The following is a 23,862-nucleotide window of genomic DNA, read 5'->3' as shown; positions in this document are numbered from 1 at the left end:
CCCTGTCCTCAGGGACCACTAACAGGCCAGGTTTTATGCACTACCTTGGGGAGATGCAGACTAGAATGCTGCAATCACTGAGCAGAAAATTCTATCACCTGTGATGCATTTCAGTTATCTTGCAAACGTGGCCTGTTAGTGGGGCCTGAGGACAGGGTTGATGGCCACTGCCCTATATAACCTGTCCCATACGGGAAGTACAGTTTATTTTTTTATTTTATTTTTTACCAGTGTCTGCAAGGTGGATGGCACGGTTTGTTTGAGATCTCTGAGCTCCAGGTCTCTAGTACCACAAATTGGAGTTATTGTTAAAGGCTTCCTTTTTTCTTTGGCTGGTTCAGCTATTCAGCCAGCTGTTGCAGCAATTTGTATCTGCCAGTCCGTAAAGGACCAGGTCAAATGGCCTAACCAGGAGGATGGTCTGCCTGAAAAGAAGACCAAAATTGCTTGAGCGCTATGTTTTGCTGTTGACGCCTTTAAAAGCATTCAGTACAGAAGGTTTCTTGTTTTGGCTCACTTGTCTGTAGACTTTTGTGGTTTAAGAACTGGTCAGCCAAGCTTCCTTGTGAAATGTTATTGGCAGGTCTCCCCTTTCATTGGGAACATTTATTTGGTGATCATTTGGACAAATATGTTCAAAAGATTTCCGGAGGGAAGAGTTCTCTACTTCCTCTGAAGAAAAGAACCAGGCGTACCTCGTTTAAAACTTCAGGGACTGCTTCCTCAAATGTCTCAGCACCAAGGCAGTTCCGCAGCCAACAGGGCGCTAGGGCCAGGGGCAAGCCACAAGGCCAGGGCCAGAAAAAGCCCTGGGTCCAAAATTCTTCTAAACCCAGCACAAATCCCTCCTTTTGAGGAGTTGCAGGGGGTTCCCCCTCAGAAGTTTTTAAGATCCAGCGTTCCCTTGGATCCTCCAAAAAGATACTTATTGCTTCAGGCACTACATCATCTAGTGCATCAAGGAGTGATTGTATGGGTTCCTATATCTGAAGGAGTGAACCTGTTTTACAGTTTAAAAACCAAACAGGGTCACAGGGCCCATTTTTGGAACCAAGATCCCTGAACCAGTATCTACTAATCCAGTCCTTTTGGATGGAGTCTGTCTGCTCAATTGTAGCGCTGCTCCAGATGGAAGACTTTTTAGCATCCATCGATATAAAGGACATGTATTTACACGTACCTATCTTTCAGTCTCATCAGAGGTTCCTGCGATTTGCAGTAGAGGAACATCATTTTCGTTTGTTGCTCTACCCTTCAGGCTTGCTACAGCCCCCCCCGTGGTGTTCACAAAGGTCCTAGCACCAGTACTGGGTCTTTTAAGGACCCAAAGGATCCTGGGGCTTGGGGATCTGGATGACCTCCTGCTCAGAAATCGCTCATTATTTGAATAGCTTAGGCTGGATCATAAATACCAAAAAGTCAGCCTTGAAACCAGCTCAAGGTCTAAAGTACTTAGGTCTGATCCTAGATGCAGTCCAAGCAAGAGTATTCTTGCCACCTGCAAGGATCTGTGCCCTGAGGGATCAAGTGAGTCAAATAAGGGGCACCAGACAACCCTCCATTCGGCTCTGTATGAGTCTTCTAGAGAGGATGGTATGCCCTATGCCCAGTTCCAATCCAGGCCTCTACAACAAGACATCTTGTTGGCTTGGAACAGGAGAGGACAAGCCCTGGATTATCCAATGTACTTATCTCCTCAGGCACGCTTAAGCCTAAATTGGTGGTTCCAGGATCAGAACCTGCGAAAGGGAAGATCCTCCTGGTAACTTGGAAAGTACTGACTACATATGCCAGTCTCTCAGACTGGGGAGCAATCCTAGAAGGGCTCACAGCTCAGGGGAAATGGTCAAGGACAGAACAGATCCTGCCCATCAACGTGCTGGAATTATGGGCAGTAAGACTGGCCCTACAGTCCTGGATGATGGTGCTTCAGGACTACCCTATCGGCGTTCAGTCAGACAATGCCACTGCAGTGGCCTATATAAACCACCAAGGCGGTACCAGGAGTCATTCAGCTCTGAAGGAGGGGAACCACATACTAGCCTGACATCTTAAAAATCATCATATCAGATGTCCATTACTGCTATTTCATTTGGTCTGCACACACTCTGCATCATCTCTGCGCGCCATCTCCTTTTTTTTTTTTTTTTTTCTTTTTTTCCTTTTTTTCCCTCCTGTGTCTTCAGTTCAGGGTGGTTTTGTGGTGATTTGTTTGTCGTTAACAGGAAGCCATTATTAGAGACTTAGAGGAAACTACAAGCTAATTTTCTCACAGTAACTACGACAATGTAAAGACCTCTTTCTGGCTCTGTTAGGAAGTAAATACTCATAACAGAAGATGCTGTTCTGTTTTGTCATTTTTTTTTTTAAATTTCATGCAAGGGTGAACCTTCAAATGGTTGTAAAGACATAAGGTTTTCTTTTTTATCTTAGAGTGGTTGTAAACCTCAGACATGAAATATGAACAAAGCATATCCCTCAATACTGTGTACTTGTTAGGGCTGTCCTGATACCACTTTAAGACCGAGTACAAGTACCGATAATTTTTTTTTTACTCGCCAATACCGATTTACAGATACTTTTTTTTTTTTTTTTTTTTTTTAATCTCATGTGATAGTGGCGCATGTGTCAGTATTTAAATTTTTACAATTTTTTTTTTTTTTTTAAGAGGGGAGGGGGATGGACAGTGACTAGGGACACAGATTCCCCAGTCCCTTTCTCAGCAGCCTGCACTGAAAATTAATGGAGAGAAGACAGCGGCTCCTCTCCATTCATAAACTGAAACATTGTAAACACAGTTTACAATGTTTGTTATGTGAATGGACAGAGTCAGTAATGACTCGGTAAATCAGGCTCCTTACTCTTCTGAATGGACAGACGCCTACCGATGCTCTCCATCCTGACAGATCGAGGGGGTGGAGGAGCATGGAGGGGGGGACACCAGCGAAGCGGAGAAACGGCCGCTGTCCTATCAGATGGTGTCCCCCATCACATAGTGTCCGCCCTGTACTGCACTTGCGCAGTACGGGGGACAAAGAGAAGCCGAATATCTCCGAAGATAAACGGCGCCTGCACAGTGAGTCCCTATTCAAACTCCACCATCCAAGTGGACATAGAGTTAGAATATAAAATAGTCAAGTGAAGCGACGCCGTGCCCGAAGCATGGGGTGCGGCCCTTTTACTATGAGTAACCGTATGTCCACTTGGATGGTGGGGCTTCAACCTGGACTCAGTGCACAGGCGCCGCTCTTCTGAGACTTTCGGAGTCTACTTGTCCTCCGTACTGCGCAAGCATTGTGCCTGCGCAGTACGGGCCGGACACTATTCGATATGCGGACACTTTGTGTCAGTACACCGGCTGTCAGACTTTGAAATCTTTACAGGGTGATCAGTGCTAGTAACTCTCCCACCGCACTGATCACCCTGACTGCCCAGGTATCAGATGAAGTATCGGAGCATTTGCCTGAGTACTTGTACTCGTGCAAATGCTCAGTATCGGTACTGATACTAGTATCGGTATCGGGACAACCCTAGTACGCGCCCCAATTAAGAGCACTTGGGTCTGCTGCTTCGTTCCTCTGCTATCAGCATGAATCACAGCAGACCATTTTTTCTGACATCAATATAAACGTGGTGACGGGAGGAAGCTCCAGCTGATTGACAGGTGTGCTGTGTGAAAGAGGAGGGGGGGGGGGGGGCTCTTCCCTACAATCAGCTCCTCAGCTCTGGAGACCTTCATCTCTCCACACCCTTTTTTTTCTGACTGTTCAGACAAGCTTATACATTCTGCAATTTGATCAGCGGTAGAGGAAAGAATGCTGCAGATAAACAGGTACAACTTATGTAGAAGGATTTGTTTGATCTCTGTGTATCACGGGAGGATAGTCCCTTCACTAGGCATATGTAAATGTTTACAACCACTTTAACCCATTCTCAGAATTGAAGTGGTTGTAAACTCCATTCATGAAATTTGAATTAAGCACATAGATCTGTAGTGTGTATTCGGCTCTCTCCAAAGTTGTGGGATTGGGATTTTATGGGATTGTATGTGATAGACCAACACAAAGTGTCACATAATTGTGAAGTGAAAGGAAAATGATAAATGTTTTTTAAATTTTTTTTTTACAAATATCTGAAAAGTGTGGCGTGCATTTGTATTCAGCCCCCTTTTACTCTGATACCCCTAACTAAAATCTGGAGGAACCAATTGCCTTCATAAATCGCCTAAATAGTAAACAGTCTACCCGTGTATAATTTAAGCTCAGTATAAATATAACTGTTCTGTGAAACCCTCAGAAGTTTGTTAGAGAACCTTGGTGAACAAACATCATCATGAAGGCCAAGGAACACACCAGGCAGGTCAGGGATAAAGTTGTGAGGAAGTTTAAAGCAGGGTTAGGTTATAAAAATATATCCCTTGCTTTGCTGTTCAATCCATCATCCGAATATGGAAAGAGTATGGCACAACTGCAACCCTACCAAGACATGGCCGTCCACCTAAACTGACAGGCTGGGCAAGGAGAGCATTTATCGGAGAAGCAGCCAAGAGGCCCATGGTAACTCTGGAGGAGCTGCAGAGATCCACAGGACAACTATTTGTCATGAGCTCCACAAATCTGGCATTTATGGAAGAGTGGCAAGAAGAAAGCTATTGTTGAATGAAAGCCATAGGAAGTCCTATTTGCTGTGTCCCCCACATGGCTTCTCGCAAACATGTGGAAGAAGTTACTCGGGCCCGATAAGACCAAAATTTAACTTTTTGGCCTAAGAGCAAAATGCTATGTGTGGTGATAAATTAACATTGCACATCATCATGAACAAACCATACACACTGTGAAACATGGTGGTGGCAGCATCATGTTGTTGGGATGCTTTTCTTCAGCAGGGACAGGGAAGCTGGTTAGAGTTGATGGGAAGATGGATGGAGTCAAATACAGGACGATCTTAGAATAAAATCTGTTAGTCTGCAAAAGACTTGAGACTGGGGCAGAGGTTAACCTTCCAGCAGGACAACAACCCTAAACCTACAGCCAGAGCTACAATGGAATGGTTTAGATCAAAGCATATTCATGTGTTAGAATGGCCCCGTCAAAGTCCAGACCTAAATCCAGTTGAGAATCTAGCGAGACGTGAAAATTGCCCTTCACAGACACTCTCCTTCCAAGTTGACAGAGCTTGAGCTATTTTTCAAAGAAGAATGGGCAAAAAATTCACTCTCCTAAATGTGTAAAGCTGGTAGAGACATCCCCAAAAAGACTTGCAGCTGTAATGGCTTCGAAAGGTGGTGCTACAAAGTATTGGCTCAGGGGGGCTGAATAGAAATGCATGCCATGCTTTTCACATTGTTTTGTAAAAAAATGTTGTTCATTTTCCTTCCATTTCACAATTATGTGCCACTTTGTGTTGGTCTATCACATAAAATCCCAATAAAATATATTTAAGTTGTTAGTTGTAACATGAGAATGTGGAAAATTTCAAGTGGTATGAATACTTTTTCAAGGCACTGTGTGTGTGTGTGTGTGTGTGTATGTATGTGTAATAAAAAAAATATATATATATTCCGTTTCAGCTGCTTTTGGTGTTTTATGAAATTAACAGGTGCACTAAATGGGCAACAATGAGACAACCTCCACAAATGGTTTTACAGGTTTTTTTTCCCCCTACTCTTCTTTCCTGACTGACTTTCACTAGTTTTGCATTTGGCTAGGGTCAGTCTCACTACTGGTAGTATGAGGTGATACCTGGACCCTATTAGAGGTTGCACAGGCAGTCCAACACCTCTAGGATGACACATCAATACGTGATGTTGCCAGAAGGTTTGCTGTGTCTGCCAGCAGTCTCAAGAGCATGGAGGAGATTCCAGGAGACAGGGAGTTACTCTAGGAGAGTTAGACAGGGCAGTAGAAGGTCCTTAACACATCAGCAGGACTGGTATCTGCTGCTTTGTGCAAGAAGCAACAGGATGAGCACTTCCAGAACCCTACAAAATGACCTCTATCAGTTCACTGGTGTCTCTGACCAAACAATTGGAAACAGACTTCATGCTGAGGCCCCGACATCCTCTAGTGGGCCCTGTGCTCACTGCCCAACACTGTGGGGCTTGATTGGCATTTGCCATTGAACACCAGAATTGGCTGGTCTGCAACTGAGGCCCTGTACTTTTCACAGATGAGAGCAGATTCACCCCGACACATGTGACAGACGTAAAAGGGTCTGGAGAAGCCATGGAGAATGTTATGCTGCCTGTAACATTGTTCAGCATAACCAGTTTGGTGGTGGGTCAGTGTTGGTCTGGGGAGCCATATCCATTGAGGGACACAAATACCTCTACAGGCTAGGCAATGGCACCCTGACTGCCATTAGGTATCGGGTTGACACATTGTCAGACCCTACATTGATGCGGTGAGTCCTGGGTTCCTCCTGGTGCATGACAATGCTCAGCTGGCCTCGTGTGGCCAGGGTATGCAGCCAGTTCCTGGAGGATGAAGTAATTGATATCATTGAATAGTCTGCATGCTCACCTGACCTAAATCCAATAGAACACCTCTGGGACATTGTTTCAGTCCATCCAATACCAACAGGTTGTACCTCAGACTCTTCAGGAGCTCAGTAATGCCCTGGTCCAGGTCTGTGAGGAAATACCCCAGGACACCATGCGTCGTCTCATTAGGAGCATGCCCCGACGTTGTAAGGCATGCATACAAGCACGTGGGGGCCATACACCTAGTACCATTTTGAGTTGCTGCAATTAAATTTCAGAAAAATGGACTATCCTACTACATAATTTTTTCACTTTGATTTTCGGGGCGTCTTTGAATTCAGCCCTCTGTAGGTTGATCATTTCCATCAAACGATGTGGCATCTTTTCATTCCTAACACATTACCCAGTCCATATCCGTATAGATATCCAGCATGATATTTTTCCCCATTGAGATCTGATGTGTTTTCAAAGGGTTCCTTTAAATATTTTAAGCAGTGTGTGCGCCTATGTATGTGTGTATATATCATTTTTAATTTTTTTTGCAATCACCAAGGATGGCACTGGATCATTGTTTGTTTATTAAAACTCGGAAGCTACAGTTTTTGTAGCTGATGACTTAATTTTTGGAAACATGGCTGAAGCTCCTCTTTAATGTAGTACAATTATTTTCATGTACCCATTATCTCTTCTTTGACTTGTCACATCAGTTTCAATATTTATTTGAATGGTTGGCTGTATCACTTTTGGCAAGGGTGATGCCATTCTAAGCAGTTTTATACAGCGTGGGCAAAATTACAGAGCTAGTGATAAATATTGGATGACTCTCTGTTGTCAAAGGGAAATTTCTTTATAAATTAAGCTTCTTGGTGGTGGTCCTCCGATGGTAGTGATTTTCTTTATGAATAAGTAAAGCTGATTCAGAATGCCAAATAGTCAGATTTTTTATTTTTTTTGTTTGGTGTTCAACCACTCTCCAGTTGTCTCCAATCTTTTTTGCTGTTGTCATGTTGATCGAACGTAATTTGTGGTGGGATGTCATCTATGGTCATTAGAAGTTTGTCATTAGATACAAATGGTGTCAGTAGCATTAGTTGGTGACAGCCATTGTCCAGCACTAAGACCAGTAGCTGCATTGATCATCTTGTGAGCTCATAAGAACGCTCTGCAGCAACACAATGCATCAAAATGTTTTGACATCTTTGTCATACAGCCAGTGTGGGAGCTGGGGAAAGAATACTAAAAGAAAATAATTAAAATTGCCATTGGTTTGTCCAAAAGAATAAAAAAGGTAGAGCCCTTTATTTGAATACCATATTAACAAAGAACAATGGCACATTTACAAAACCTAAGATGTTATGCCACTCTTTGGACATGTCAGATGTTTCCCTTGAGGCACCCTATATTTACGTTGACAATCGTTGGTTTATGGGAACCACTGTAGCTAGTAAATTTGGGCCTTATTCTCACAGCCTCAGAGGGGTAATTTCTGTGCACAGTCAGTGTCAGTGCTGGGACAAGGTCTTCTAGAGTCCAGGGCAAACATGCCAAACTGCGCACCCCCCCAAGGTGTATGAGCATTATGTGTCAGAAACCCCCCACCCCCCTTCCAAAAAAAAAGAATATATATCCCTACTACCAGACTAAATCTGCTTCCCCTACTAAAATCCTCCCAGTACAAATGCGCCCCCTAAAAAATCATCCCTTCTAGCACATCCTCTACCCTTTCAAATCCCTCAAATTTCCTCTCTGAATACATATCCTCTCCTATTCTAACACAAACCCCCCAAATCCCCACTCATAGCACACACCCCATATTCCCCTTCTAAAACAATTCTTACCCTCTTCTGCCCCCAAAATCCCCCTCACAAAACATGTCCTCTCCCCCCATCTCCTATCTCCTTGTGATGCGCCCCCCCAACCTCACATGACACCACAGTGCCCAAGGCAGCCGGCCCTCCTGCCCACCCCTTGTCTCCTGCCCACCCCTTGTCTCCTGCCCACCCCTTGTCTCCTGCCCACCCCTTGTCTCCTGCCCACCCCTTGTCACGGGACGCTCATCACATGTGTGTGCAGCCTCAGCGTTTGTCAGAATGTCATTGATTTGTAGAACTTGATGCCGTGGCTATACGCAAACACCTTTGTCTCCTGGGAGCAAACATCACTATTCGGATGTGTAAATGAGACCTTAAAAGAGATGTTACTTCTGTGTTCCTGTCCCCAAAGTCTTCTGAAAAGATGTTTGGATTGTTAAACTGTGATCCCTGCCAGTTACCCTTTGCCATTAGATTCTAATCTCTTGCAGTGCTTCAGGGTTCACTTTAAAAACATGATACGTGAGTTGTTGACTGATAACCATCAGTGTTCTTGTATTGATCATGTTTTTGTCTTTTTTTCTCTGGTGTGGCCTACATGTGCTCTGTGCCAGAAAGTAGGATGCTTTTAATGCGGGTTTCAGCTTTCAACAGACTTGAAAATGTGTCTCAACAGTTTCCTTCCTTCAGTTAGAACTTTGTCACAATGTCTGGTAACGGCTTACTCGCTACCAAGAATTTCCTTTTTCTTCCTGTAATGTTCTTCTGTTGCTGTAATAAAGGCAACCCTTGGTAAATTACACTTGAGTTATTGACTTTCAGGCCACGGACACATTGACTGCCTCTTGAGAGTGTCGAGTGGTCATGGCAACCTGACTACAGGGGGTAATTTTATTCATCATTGATGCCTACAGTGACAGCTGCTGTCAGTACACATTCTTAACACTCAATGTACGTCAGACATTCTCTTTAGGCGTGTCCAGCATTTGGTCAGTGTGTATTGACAGCTGTTGTCACTATAAGTATTGATGATGGTTTGACTGGAGAACTGTTGTTGGCTCCTGCATAGATGCACCACTTACCTTTTTACATGAGCATAAGATGCAAATGGCATTTTATACTTTCTTATAAGATTCTAATCACCCCGCATGTAGTTATCCATATCAGTGTTGGGTCCCAGTTTCTGTGGTGTTTGTTAAAATATAAATACCGGAACCCAAGACCAATTAAATTTGATTAAAAATACAAATTTGCTAAGAATGCAACATGTTCAAATTGCCTTTTATATTTTAAAAAGTTACCTTTTTTGAGTCTGGTTATATTGTACCAACAAAAAGCTACATTTATTTGCCATGGGATACTGCTCCTCCTCTTTGGTATATCCTTGTAACAGCAACTTGATAACAAACCATGCCTTCCCCTCATCAGAGGAGGAGAAAGCCACCCTTAAAAATGAATACAAATATATATATATATTATATAGAACGTTAATTCACCCTTGAGAAGAAAGATGTAATTCTGTTAATTTCTAGCTGTTTTTTTGTCAGCAATTGTATATATTTAAATAGACGTTCATTATTCAAAATATATTGTACATCCACTTGTACAATTTTATTAAAGGTTTACAACATCACGATTTGAAACATATTTCCTTGATTATAATGATTGCTGTGTATTTCCTGCATAGTAAGGGTTTTTGTCAATAAATATTTGGAGTAAATATTCAATGAACGATTGTTTTTCCTGCGTATCTTTTGCTTAGGGTGTTTTATCTTCCTGTTTCAGTAATTACAAACATCTGGTTGTTGAATATGCTTGATTGAGTTTTATTCTTGCAGACTTCACTGCAAACTGTCATGTCTGTTGTTTCAGTATAGAGTTCAATATGTTACAGTGTTTAACATAATGGTGGGAACTTGTAGGATTCCCATCTCTTTTTTAAAGTCTCGCTGCAGGGCACTAAAAAAATGTTTTTGCAGTGGGGCACCCCTGTGCTGGAATGGATAAATGGTTGTTTTAAGCCTAGGGTACAAGTTAAAAAGGACTTTATCCCTTGCAACTGCAGGCTCCTTCTTCCACATAAATGGTCCCCCAAAGCCTGCCCTTTTTGCCTGGTCCGGTCACCAGGAGTATTCACAAAGGTCCTTGCCATCAATGTTGGCATTTCTGGCATTTCTCTCATTCCGGTGTATTTGGACAATCTGCTCCTGCGGGAACATTCAACACTGCTGCAGCCCTACATACTAAACGCATTGAACGAATGGACCCTGTTCTTGGATCAACCCCTACATCTGAGCACCACAATCAAGTTAGCCTTGGATTGATGGCTTGCTTTCTATCCCTGCGCCGGAGTCAGGGAAGTCCTTTCTCCCAGTGGTGTTAAAGATTGACAGGTGCCAGACTGTTAAGCTAGGAAGGTGTCCTGGATTGCCTGTCAATTCAGAGGAAGTGGTTGTTGACAATAGCCCAGATGCTGATCAGCATCCAGAAGCCCAAGGAGATTTGGATTACTCTTCAGCACTGCTCCCCACACACACACCTACACACACACCTACACACACACACACCTGGGGCTGCCAGGCAGGGTCCATTCTTACAAGGCCATGGCAGTGGCATATGTAAATAATTAAGGTGGTATTCGGGTTGCTCTCAGAGAAGTGGAGTTAATTTGGATTTGGGCATAACTTCATGTTTTGGCCCTGTCTGCAGTAAACATTCCAAGCATAGAAAGTTGGTAAGTGGACTTCTTAACCTGCCAACAGCTGTATCCTAAAGGTTGTGTCTGTATCCTGGAGGTTGCCTACTGTGGAGGGGGGCCAGGCGTAGACCTGCTTGCATACAAATTCACCCCCAGGTTAGACAGACTTCTGTCCTGGGATTCTTGAGCCTTCAGAGCCCTGGTCATTTTGTGGATTCCGTACAGTCTGATTTTATGTTACACTCTCTGTCAAACATCTAATACTTCTGGTTCGGAGGATAGAGAAGGAAGGCATATCGGTGATTTTCATTGCACCAAATTGGCCCATGAAGGCATAATACTCAGACGTAGTCAGACTCCTAGCATATTCTCCATGGGCCCTACTAGATCATCCATACCTTCTTTCTCAAAGTCCCATGTTCATCCTGCTTAAAATTCGCTGGCATGGACAGTTTGGTTGTTTTAAAGCCCTAATCCTGAAAGTATTCAGACAGGAAGACTCCACCAGAATTGTCGCGCTTCATAGGCTTTTCAGGATCAGACCTCGGCTTTCTAGGTAAAGAAGCTGCCACCTGTGTTTTTGCGCACAAGTTTGTCAATTTTTACCTGGTGTATTTTCAGGCCTTAGAGGTCTTCTAGGTGGTTTTGTTTTTAGTTTTAGTGGGCAAGGTAACTAGATAAAGAATATCCATGTCTTTAGACCTGTAAGCTATTTCTGTTGCTAAATTTTTTGAAAGGTAACTCACAGAGGCTATAATTCATGGTCCATTTTCTCACATTTTCAGACCAGATTACCTGCTTGTAAAGCTGATTTAGATAATGTCTGCACTAATTTTCCAATATATATGATATATTGCAAATACAATTAATAGTAACTTATGTATGGGTATTTATGATGCAATTTTAATGATTATTATTTCCTTTGCTACAGGTAATTCTCCAACTGACTCAGTGTTTGGGGAAAACTTTCCAGTTGTGAAAAGCATCATGGCTGAACCAGACTACATTGAATCAGATAATCCAGAATTAATAAAGCCCCACAAGCTGGTCAATCCAGTGAAAGTCTCCAGAAATCATCAGGATCTTCATCGAGAATTATTAATGAACCAAAAAAGGTATGATTTTGTAATGCTGTTTATTCACACAGGACAAAACTTAACCAAGTCATACAATAGGCTTTTCATGATATCTGGGTTGTGTGTTCACAGTTTATTTGCCAACCTCACCTTTATCTGATACTACCTATGCTTACCAGCTGTCACTTGAGGTGAATGCAATGTCATGTACACACTGATATTTTTTGCCGTCTGATGAAAACTCTTTGCAGGAGAATGTCTGTCAGTAAACACCTTTTTTAGATGTTCTGAATTAACTTTTTTTTTTTTTTTTCTAAACACAAAGCTGATCGCCTGCTACTGAATGTTGTAAGACCCTTTTTAAATTGCAGCACTTCTGCATTACTACATTAAAGAGACTCTATCACTTTAGGAATACTATATACCTGCAGCAGCTTTCAATATCCTCTGTTGGTTTGATAGAGAAAAGCTTCAGCACTTACTGATCATGCTGACCCTAGGTCCACACTTCTGCAGGTGCAGGAATTGATTTTCCTGCGGCTGCGTTTTTGAAAAGGTGCAATTTATGGAAGGTTACATAGGCATTTCGATATTCACAACTGATATGCATCTACGGAAGATACAGGGCAGATGGCGTGTGTGTCCCACACACCGTTCCTCCTACACTGAACTCTAATCAACCCGGATAATCCAGCGGTAACCCAGATAAAGAAATCGGGGGTCCGTTAGTGTAAAAAATCTTCTTACAGGGAATTTATTCAATAAATATTGCACTTGCACATTTTCAAAAGTGTACAGGCAAAAGTTAAAACCAACAGCAATCAGTACTGATATAAACAAGCGATGAAAGATCTGTGTATCCTTGCCCGACTGGTTTCGTCACAAATGGACTTCTTCCGGGGAAACTTCTGGGTATCTTTCTGTTATATCCAGGAGGGCTTATGCAACTAAAACACTAGTATTTTGGGGTAGAAAGACATTGTGAGATTACCAAGGGCTTTTTTTTTTTTTTTTTTTTTATTTACTGAAGCTTTTTAATATTTGAATCTGTCATAAATGAAAATTATCAACCTTGTGAAGAATACAAGAGTGCTTGCAGCTTTATGGGGTGTGTGTGTGTGTGTGTGTGTGTGTGTGTGTGTGTGTGTGTGTGTGTGTGTGTGTGTGTGTGTTCACATAATAAACTTTTGTTTAATTTATTTTTGTTACTTATAGAGGCCTTTCACCCCAGAACAAACCAGAATTACAAAAAGTAATGGAAAAGCGAAAACGGGATCAAGTTGTCAAACAGCAGAAGGAAGAAGCTGAACAAAAGAAGTCAGACTTTGAGATAGAGCTTCAAAAGAGACATCAAAGACTTGAGGAAGTGAGTGACTTATTATATACAGTTGTGCTCATATGTTTACATACCCTGTCAGAATCTATGATTTCTTGGCCATTTTTCTGAGAACAAGAATAACACAAACTTTTCTTTCACTCATGGTTAGTCTTTGGCTGAAGCCATTTATTATCAGTCAACTGTGTTTACTCTTTTTAAATCTAAATCATAATCCCAACATAAACTACCCAAATTACCCTTCTAATAAGTTTTTAATACCGTGTATGTGCCCCCTTTAACATCAATGACAGCTTGAAGACTTTTGTGGTATTTGTGGATGAGTCTCTTTATCTTCTCAGATGGTAAAAAGCCTCCAGCTCCTGTAAATTCTTGGGCTGTCTTGCATAAACTGCATGTTTGAGATCTCCCCAGAGTCGCTCAATGATATTGAGTTCAGGAGACTGAGATGGCCACTCCAGAACTTTCACTTTATTCTGCTGTAGCCAGTGGCAGGTCGACTTGACCTTGTGTTTTGGATCAATGTCATGCTAGAATGTCCAAGTACATCTCGTGAGCAGTGTTTTTTGAGAACCTACTGCATTCATCTTGCCATCAATTTTGACCAAATTTCCTGTGCCTTTTGTAGCTCACACATCCCCAAAACTTCAGCGATCCACCTCCGTGTTTCACAGTAGGAATGTGTACCTTTCATCGCAGGCCTTGTTGACTCCTCTCCAAATGAAGCGTTTATGGCTGTGGCCAAAAATCTAAATTTTGCTCTCATCACTCCAAATGACTTTGTGCCAGAAGGTTGAGGCTTGTCTCTGTGCTGTTTGGCGTATTGTAAGTGGGATACTTTGTGGCATTTGCATAGTAATGGCTTTCTTCTGGCGACTCAACCATGCAGCCCATCTTTCTTGAAGTGCCTCCTTATTGTGCATCTTGAAACAGCCACACCACGTGTTTTCAGAGAGTCCTGTATTTCATCTGAAGTTATTTGTGAGTTTGTGAGGTTTTTCTTTGCATCCTGAACTATTTTCCTGGTGGTTGTGGCTGAAATTTTATTTTCCACTTCTTGATTAGAGTTTGAACACTGCTGATTGGCATTCTCAATTACTTAGATATTTTTTTTTTATATCCCTTTCCTGTTTTATACAATTCAACCTTTTCCCGCAGATCCTTTGACAATTATTTTGCTTTCCTCATGACTCAGAAGCCAGAAACGTCAGTGTAGCACTGGATGAAAGATGCAAGGGTCTGTCAGGAGTCCAGAAACACATTGACCTTTTATACACTCGCACTAGTTACAAGCAAACGGATCACAAGTGAGGATGGTTACCTTTTTAATAGTCATTCAAACCCCTTTGTGTCAACTTGTGTGCATGTTATCAGGCCAAAATAACCAGGGTATGTAAACTTTTTTGATCAGGGTCAATTGGGTAGTTTCTGTTGTGATAATAAATGGCTTCAGCCAAACACTAACCATGAGTGAAAGAGAAAAGTTTTTGTGTTCTCATTCATATTCTCTGAAAAATGGCCAAGAAATCATAAATTCTGCCAGGGTATTTAAACGTACGAGCCCAACTGTACTTTAAAATGATACTAAAGTCTTGTTTTTTGTTTAAAAATAACAAATATGTCATGCTTACCTGCCATGCCACTACACAGAGCAGCCCAGATCCTCCTCTACTCTGGTCCCTCGCAGGTGCTCCTGCCCCTCCCTCCCGCTGAGTGCCTCCACAGCAAGCAGCTTTCTATGGGGGCACCCAAGCCGAGGTGCTGCTCTGTGTGTCAATTCAGACAGTCACGGCCGGGCCCTGCCCCCTCTCCTCATTTGGCTCACTGATTAGCTGAGACACCTAGCAGGCACCATTGGCTGCCGTCAATCAAAATCAGAAGGGGGAGAGTCTTGGATGGCCGCATCTCTCATGCAACATCGCTGGATCGGGATTGGGCTCAGGTAAGTATTAGGGAGGCTGAAGGTTGCTGCTGCACACTGAAGGTTTTTTATCTTAATGCATAGAACCACTTTAAGCTGAACTCTGAGCACAAAGACTTTAATTTAACCACTTCCCGCCCGCTGTGCGTCATACAATGTCCTTGACTTTGAGCCGGTATATCTGAATGATGGGTGCAGCTACAGGCATCATTCAGATATTGGCTTTTTCAGCTGGCGATTCCCTACACCATAAGAGTGATCATAGTGACTGTTCTGCCGATTGATCGTTCGTTCTTAAAGGCGGCGACAGGGGAAGTCCCTCCCGTCGCCCTCCGTGCTTCTACCGACTACCGAAGTAAAATTTTAAGAATAAAAAAAAATGTAAAGCACCCCTGTCCCCGTGTTCTCGCATGCAGAAGCGAACGCATACGCAAGTCCCACCCACACATGAAAATGGTGATCAAACCACACGTGAGGTATCAAAACATGTAACCAGTAAAATTATTTTAAAGCGTCGCCTATGGGGATTTTTAAGTATTGAAGTTTGGCACCATTCTACGAGCCATGGGCTAACTTTACTGGGTTTTTTTTGTTTTGTTTTTTAGCACAAAACTTTTTTTTCAAAAATAATTTATAGATATAACGTTTTTAATATCTATATTATAAAGAACTTTTTTTTTTTTTTTCCCCTTTTTTTAGGAAAGTGATCACATTCCCTCTGTTCCCCGCTGCTTAAGAGCTGCAGGAGGAGAAGCAACAGGACACTGAGCTTTCCAGTGACTGACTGTGCAGGGGAGGGGGCATGTTAGGACAAGTCTGATTGGAGGAGAGTAGGCTGAGTTCCCAGCACAGCCAGACAATGGACTATGGTGTGTTCTCCTGCTTGGTTTGGTCAGTTTTTGATAGGAAAGCAGAGTGACTGACACGAACACCAGGGATTTCACACAAATTAAGCATTACGAAGAGAACAGGGGACTTTTTCATACAAGTATATGGTACCGCGCCACATATCAGGAATAGGAAATGTTGGAATAACAAAGAATTTAAGTAAGAATACACACACATCCATTTTTTTTTTTTTTTTCAATTTTCTAGATAATCTTTGCTAATCCTGGAGTTCAGCTTTATAGACAAAATTGCCTAAATTTTGCCAGCAGCCTCCTTTACCTGTCTTCTAGCAAACTTTTGTTACTTGTACACTGCCTGCAGAACATGTGCGCTAAAGTCTGCTGTCAGCTGATGTCACTCCGCCAGGCCATGCCCTGGATTGATCCTGGTTTCACTGTCAGGATCCACCCAGATACTTGTACCTCTTAGCGGGCCTCTTGGAGACTGAGCCAGCCACTCCTGCCCCCTCCATAGCCCAGAGTTCGAGTGACCGTTCGAGGGGCAGAGAGCTGGTGGCTGACAGTCTGCTCACTGAAGACCGAGAACTGAGCAATCGGCTGTGTTTGATCACACAGTTCTTGGTCTTGGAGGCTCCGGGGGACAGCTGCTGCTGGGATCGATGCTAAACTTTTCTTTTAACACTCTCTACCATGCTTTACACTTACTAAGTATATTTAGTGCTCTCATGCAGTGCCTGCTTTTTCTAAGGAATGCTTTGTCATCGAAGTCCTCATTTTCTAATCGGTTTCCTTTGTCATGCAGATGGAAATGGAAAAACATAAGGGTGAGGAAGAACAGGAAAACAAGCCTGAGTTTCTCAAAGTTAAAGGCAACCTCAGGAGAATGAATCAGGAAATATCCAGTGCCAACAATTCATAGACACCAGCATGTCAAGGGCATTGTTGTTTGCTGTAGAAAGATATTTTTACTGGACTGGAGATGAACATTTTGTTGGAGATTTGCCTTAATGGACAATTTCAGGTTGAATTTTCACCATTGATGCAATTAAGGCCTGACATAGCAGAGGCATCTTTCAAGAGCCAAGATAAGACTGTTAAATTACAGTATCTGGATTCAGAGCTGTCTGCTGACAACGTGGCCTTTCTGTTTTTGTTTCTTTTAATGGGTTGACACATATTTTGGTTAGGCGATGCATTGATGCCATGCAGGTCCTGTGCAAACCCTTTCTTTTTAAACCATTTTGCAGGGTATTATGATATTAGACTGAATTAATATAGTTGCTTTTTATGTTCATTGGGAAGACGAGAGAGAAATCTATGGTGTCATTTTTTTTTATGCACCCTTCCCAGTCCTTTTGAAGTGCTGGAATAAAAACTAGGATCTAGGTAGTTCTGCTACACTGGTTTCATGCTGGAGGAGTAGGCGTGGTGGACTGATAACAATTACATAGGACTAGTGATACAGTATGCCTAAACTGCAAATATAGGTGCCCAACAAGGTACATCTTAGAAAAAACAGTGTATTATTTTGTGAAGATTACCTTAAAAACTGAAGGGCATCTATATATACATTTTAATTTAAATTTCAGTTACTTTAGCTGTTTTAAGTCTTTTGCTGGATTCTTTTTGGGGATAAAAATTGTGGGATAGTGAGACTGCTTTACTTATCCATAAGGCTGAGCTAAACATATTCAGTAGTAGGCAGAAAAGGCTATCCGCTTTAGGTAAAGCCTTCAGTGTTTCCAAAAGTTTTCAGCATGTCAGGCTGTTGGGCATTCAGTCTTGATACATATTTTAATTTGTTTTTGGTTTTATTGTATCAAGGATACACCTTTCTTCTATTAAAGTAACAAAATTTATTTCTTCCCGTAAAGCTGTGACTTGAATATTTTTTAGTTTGCAGATGGGAATGGTAACGTCAATAAGTTGCCTTTTTTTTAACATGTTTCTGGTGTATAGAGCCCAAAAAGTCAGGTCAGTCTTTCTGTCCCATTCTTGAATGTTAGGTGAAGTCCTAGAGTCATTTGGCCAGATCGGTGGAAGTCATAGGTGTGGCAGATTTGGCTAGACTCTTTTTGTTCTTGATGTCTCACAATATGCTGTCACACACCCACTTGTGTCATCATTATTCTGCCTTTCAATTGACAAATGGTATTGGTATATTGGTTGACCGGTTTTCATGTGTGGGCAGCTTTGAATAACAACTTTTCTATGAATTATTAGTGTAATGGTGGTAAAATGGTGCACTAATACGATATCTGAACTAGACACAGACACCGATTTGGGTTCTTAATTGCAGTATCCTATAGCAACCAATTAGAATTCAATCTGCTCAGAACAATATAAGACAGATTCTGATAGGTTGCTTTGGGTTACTGCACATAGGAACTCTCTGTAGAACAAGGTCATTTCTGTACAGGCATGGTGCCCCTTCCATCAGGGTCTCCTTTATATTATGGTCTAAAGTAAGAACTGAGCATATTGAGTTATATAAATCATGGTTATGTGCTACCAGAGGTATTACTCATTTAAAACCATCTGATAAATTGTCTCAACAATACGGTCATCAGAAAAAATGGAGACTGCAGTTTCATGACACCAGAAAATACACTACCCCTGTACTAGCACAGTAATTTACGTTATTGCAGAAAAGAAAAGAGTAGCTTTAGCAAAGTTTTGTTTTTTAATTCTTGATTTGCATTTTGCAAAGATGAATTTTGACCTGTGGTTCTAGTAAAGCCGGGAGGAAAATTCTGTAAGGCTGTCGGAACATACAGTAGGTCATGTGCAAACTGCATTAATCAGAACTTGAGTTCAGTTTTTTTGAAGCCAAGTCAGTTTTAAATTCTGATTATTCACTGCACTTTGCTTATTGCTTTTTCCTTCCTTTTGCTGAATAAATATGTATAGGGTGGTTTGTATTAATAAAAAACATGGAGAGAATCCAATAATGTTGCTAAATGTTACAACGATTTAAGAATTCTTATTCGATTAGGAATGCGTTTACTTATCCTTGTAAACTTGAACATTATCAGTTGGGTTGCTGGCAATCTGTGAGAAGATAGTTCCATAAACTGGCACCATACTCCACATTTTCATGTGCCATAATCATCTATGTAGATGTACTAATTCTTCTTAGGTTCATGTTATGTTTATCATTTCCTGTAACTTACTGTGCCATCTTTATGTCTATTGTAAGCAAGTCGGTGAAACCAATTTTTAAAGAACTGCAAAAATATTATTCATTTTGCAATGTTCTGAAAATCTAATTTTGTAGTCAATCATCTAAATTGACTTAATATACTATGCCTGTTTTGTGTGTCAAATGTTGTATTTATTATTGCTGGGTCATTTCTGAAGTTTAAAGGGCAGTATCTGATTAACTGACTTAATATTTTGGTTTGTTGTACAGTTTTCATTAAAGTTTTCCTGTGCTACAGAATGATAGACAGGAAAAGTTAAAGTGATTATAAAAATATTTAAAAAATAAAATAAACTTGCCTTTTCTGTGCAATGATTTTGCCCAGAGCAGCCCTGATCCTCCCCTTTTTCGGGCCCCTGCTGGGGCTCTTGGCTCCTCCCTCCTGCTGAGTGGTCCCATAGCAAACTACTGCCTGCCCCCAACCTCTCCTCACAGACTGCGATTGACAGCAGCAGGAGCCTCTGCCTCTGGCTTCTGCCTTCATAGCCAATGAGGGGAGAGAGTGCGCCTAGCTCTAGCACAGCACTGGATTAAGATCAGGCTCAGGCAAGTATAAGGCCTCATGCACACGAGACGCAGGTGAAAACTCTGCTCAAAAAAAGCTGAAACGCGCGTTTAGAAACGCGCGTTTGCATGCCGCGTTTGGACGCGTTTTAGATGCGTTTAGCCGTGTTTGTGTTTATAAGCGTTTATAAAGATAACATCATGTAGACCCTCCCCAAGCTCTCAAAGCATGTTTTTTTTAACCATTTCTGCTATTTTGATCAGAGTGAGCAGCAGCAGCATAGAGAACAGTTGTACACTTGCCTCTCTTTCTGTGGTATATATTTTGAAATGGATCCCATATTGAATATATGTCAGGAAATACTCCTGATGTTGCTCTTGATGAGAAAGCAACGTCATCACAAATTTCGTGAGAGGTCCAGAGTCAGCTCATCGATATTGGACCCATCCGTTGATGGGACAGTGAATGTCCGTTGGATATTTCACAAACATGTATGTGCAGCTGCGTAGCTACCCCAACAAGTTTTTTAATTTTAGCCGGATGTTGTAGTGCTAGATCCACAGTGTCTGCATACCAAATTTGGGGTTCCTGGCAATAATTGGCCCCAAGATATGGGCCCCCAAAGTCGGGTCACAAAATGTCATTCTCTGATGCAGAAAAGTGCATGACATTTTGCGACCTGACTTTGGGGCCCCCTATCTCGGGGTCACTTAGTGATAAAAACCCCAAATATATGTTGGATATGTTGTAGTGCTAGATCCACAGTGTCAGCATACCAAATTTGGGGTTCCTGGCAATAATTGGCCCCAAGATATGGGCCCCCAAAGTTGGGTCACAAAATGTCATTCTCAGATCATATTTCTGAGTTTTCAGGTCCAAAAAATTGGGTTCCTTTTAAAAACGCATATAAACGCAAACGCGGGTGCCGCGTTTAGCCGCGTTTTGCATCAGAAACGTGAACATTTTTGCGTCTGAACCCATTTTTTTGCTTCTGGAAAAACGAGGTTAAACGCAACTGCATAAAAACGGCAAAAAACGAGACTGTGTGCATGGACAAATAGGATAACATTGAATGAGTTCAGGGGTAGTTGAAAAAAGTGTCCAACTGCATCTGAACACGCGTTTAGCTGCGTCTCGTGTGCATGAGGCCTAAGTGGGTGCTGGTGGGGATGAAACCTGGACACAGAAGATTTTTTTTTTTTACCTTTAATGCAGAGAATGCATTAAGGTAACAAAAAACAAAACAAAACTTCTACATTTTTCAACCATTTTAACTATCTCATAGTAATGGTTTACAACCACTTTAAATATCTAATAGTAATAGTAAAATATTTTCACTTAATTCTACATGAATCTTTCTGTGAATTTGTCCATTCAGTTTCCATGTTGTAAAAAGCCCAGATAGGTGACACTGTGAAGAGATCTATTCTTTGAAACTTTGTTTCTGGTGGTCCTTGGACAGTAATGCACAGCTAATCTTACCCAGGTAAAGTAATGCAGGATACCCTAAAGCTATCATAAAGAGAATGGCTTTAATATTATGCACCATTGACAATTACTTTATAGGATCTGCCTATCTAGCATGGAGTATGGAAAGACACTGGGAAGTCTGATGTTTAATCCGCAGTATAAAATGGCCTAGACTCTATCATTAATTGGAACAAGGATATAAATATGGGAGCAGAGTATTTTTTTGGAGGGTGCATGTTCCAGGATTGTCATTCTGGGTCAGTGACTTGCTTAGGTTAAGGATGACCACCCTGAAACATGAACCTTCCAATATAAGGTAGTGGCAGCTCCCATATTTATATCCCAACAGATTCATTTTATTGTGTATATCCAAATCAAGACTAACTTGCATTTGACAGTAACTTTTTTTTTTTTTTTTTTAGCAACCGTTATTTTAGCATGGGGATCAATCTGATACAATATTCATACATTGCAAGCTTTAGTTAATGTTGTCAAGAGTGGTAATCTAGTTCATTAGTAGGTAGAAGTACTATCCTGCTATTAAAAGAAAAGTAAACTGTAGTACTTTTACTAATGAACTCCTCTTTTTGATCAGAGATGGGTTCACTAACGTACTCTTGTGACCTAAAGTCAGTTCATAGTGGGCCGCTGAAGGCTAGAGGCTTAGGACAGAGCAGAGTCATGGTTCAAGAAGGATCCCGAAAATACTGTCATGATCTACCCAGGCTGTCTGATTTCCAGCATGCAGCGGACAACCAGAGCGAGCAGTGCCCACCCACTACCCTGACTGTGGCCCCAGTCAACACTGGAGTAGCAGAGAGGAGAGATCCCTGCACAGACTCCACTAGAAGCAGAGACCAAGAGCTGTCTGATCAGCAGCCATGTGCCGGTCAGCTCTCCAGTCTTAGAGAGCATAGGATAGCTGGTGCATAAGGAGGACAGTGCAGCAGAGAGGTGAGTAAGGCCTAGGCATACATAGTTTGTATCTCGGCCAGTTTAGCAGGAACTGAATGAGATTCAAACCGTTAATGGGCAAGCTGAATGTACCAAGTTGACTTGGGTACAACCAGCCTGCCAGATTCTCTTGCGATTATCGCTAGTGGCTATGGTAGTCACTATATATAATGGTTGTCTTATCCTGGCAGAGAAGGCTTCACCTCTCCACCGGGAGAAGACAATAGACTTTCCACAACAACACTGTCTGTGTTGATGGAGGAATTTTGGTTGCAGGAAAGACATTTTCTCAGTGTATGGTCAGCCTAAATTATGTTTAATTTTTTTATGCCCCGGTTTATTTCTCAAATGATTATTTTAAACATGTTGGTGAAAGATGGACAATAATTGACATTGCTTTTGTTGAGCTCATTCTGATTACAGATTTGCCCTGGCCATCATACTGAAAAAGTGGCTTCATGGTTTTTTTTGTGTGCAGTCAGAAGTCCTGTCAATGTGCTTATTCTGGGTCATTAACACAGGATGTACTAGCATATAGGAGCATCAGCTGGCTATCTCGCATATTAAGGAGGTGTTAGGAATGGCAGCCTACATATTTTACATATTTCTTCTAGTAACACACTGCCCTTAAACAATGTCTTTTGTCATTATCCCTAGTGCATGAAGATACAGACTCTTTATAGACCTAAGATCAAATTTTTTACTTTTTTTTTTTTTTTTTCCCCCTCCTTTTACCTTGAAGTTGACCAGGTTGGTTAAGCCTAACAATAAAAAAGAGAAGCCTGATTTAAAAAAAAAATAAAAAAAATTTTTTTTTTGATAATGTTCTAATTTACTGCACTGACTTAAAGTTGACCTCATGATTTTATTCTCTACAAAACAAGGGTATTATTTTTTCATTTTAACTAAAGTTTTCATTCTCCTTGGAACTAACCGCGCTTAAATATTTGGTTGGTGATAAAGCGCACCAGTTTGAATTATCAGAAAAAGTGGAATAGCTTCTGATTTGTTACATTCCTTTAGGAAAATATATACACTTTGTGGGACTCCCACTAAGCAGGTCAATTTGGAATATTTTTTATTCATAGACATGAGGCAGAGATGTACTATTTTTTGTCTTTTCTGTTTGTGCATTTTTGAATGTTTGCCTCTTCCTTTGATAGCAATCTATTTTTTCATTGCATTCTTACCAGTTTATACAAAGGGAGCCTATTTTGTTTTCATGATTATACAGTTTTGTATTTGCTGTTTATGTATAATTTTACTGTGTTTTAAAATGAGGGTCGAAATACTCAAACCAAATCTGTGCTTAATAAATCTATATGCTAAGCTATGCACATTATGTCTGCGGCTGTGGTTTTTAATTTAATACTCATGATTTTTAGACCATTGTTCATTTTACATTTTTGGTTACATTAATGGTTATTTGTGTACCAGTATGTACTATTTACACCTAAACTGGCTATATAATGTAACCTTTGCAAATTGTAGATAAACCCTGTCTGGAGAAATACACTACCCTAGGTATTCAAGGAAGAGCAGTACTGCAGTTTGTATAAT

At 41.3% G+C, this 23,862-nt stretch overlaps 1 protein-coding gene across 2 annotated transcripts in view; it reads left to right on the top strand.

Annotated features, from left to right (window-relative positions):
- FAM107B (family with sequence similarity 107 member B) overlaps window positions 1–23,639 on the top strand; it is an 87,354-nt gene extending 63,715 nt beyond the window's left edge. For both annotated transcript variants that reach the window (XM_077474267.1, XM_077474268.1), the window contains exons 2-4: window positions 11,922–12,105; window positions 13,282–13,432; window positions 16,974–23,639. In XM_077474267.1, coding sequence (XP_077330393.1) covers window positions 11,978–12,105; window positions 13,282–13,432; window positions 16,974–17,090 — 396 coding nt within the window. In that variant the 5' untranslated portion in view covers window positions 11,922–11,977 and the 3' untranslated portion in view covers window positions 17,091–23,639. The remainder of the gene's footprint in view (window positions 1–11,921; window positions 12,106–13,281; window positions 13,433–16,973) is intronic.
- Window positions 23,640–23,862: the final 223 nt, after the last annotated feature.

Source organism: Lithobates pipiens, unplaced genomic scaffold (assembly GCF_037356315.1).
Source record: "Lithobates pipiens isolate NorthernLeopardFrog02 unplaced genomic scaffold, aLitPip1_a1.2 Scaffold_8, whole genome shotgun sequence".
Classification (NCBI taxonomy): Eukaryota; Metazoa; Chordata; class Amphibia; order Anura; family Ranidae; genus Lithobates; species Lithobates pipiens.
The sequence above is the reverse complement of the archived record's forward strand: the minus strand, read 5'-3'. Positions and strand labels throughout refer to the sequence as shown.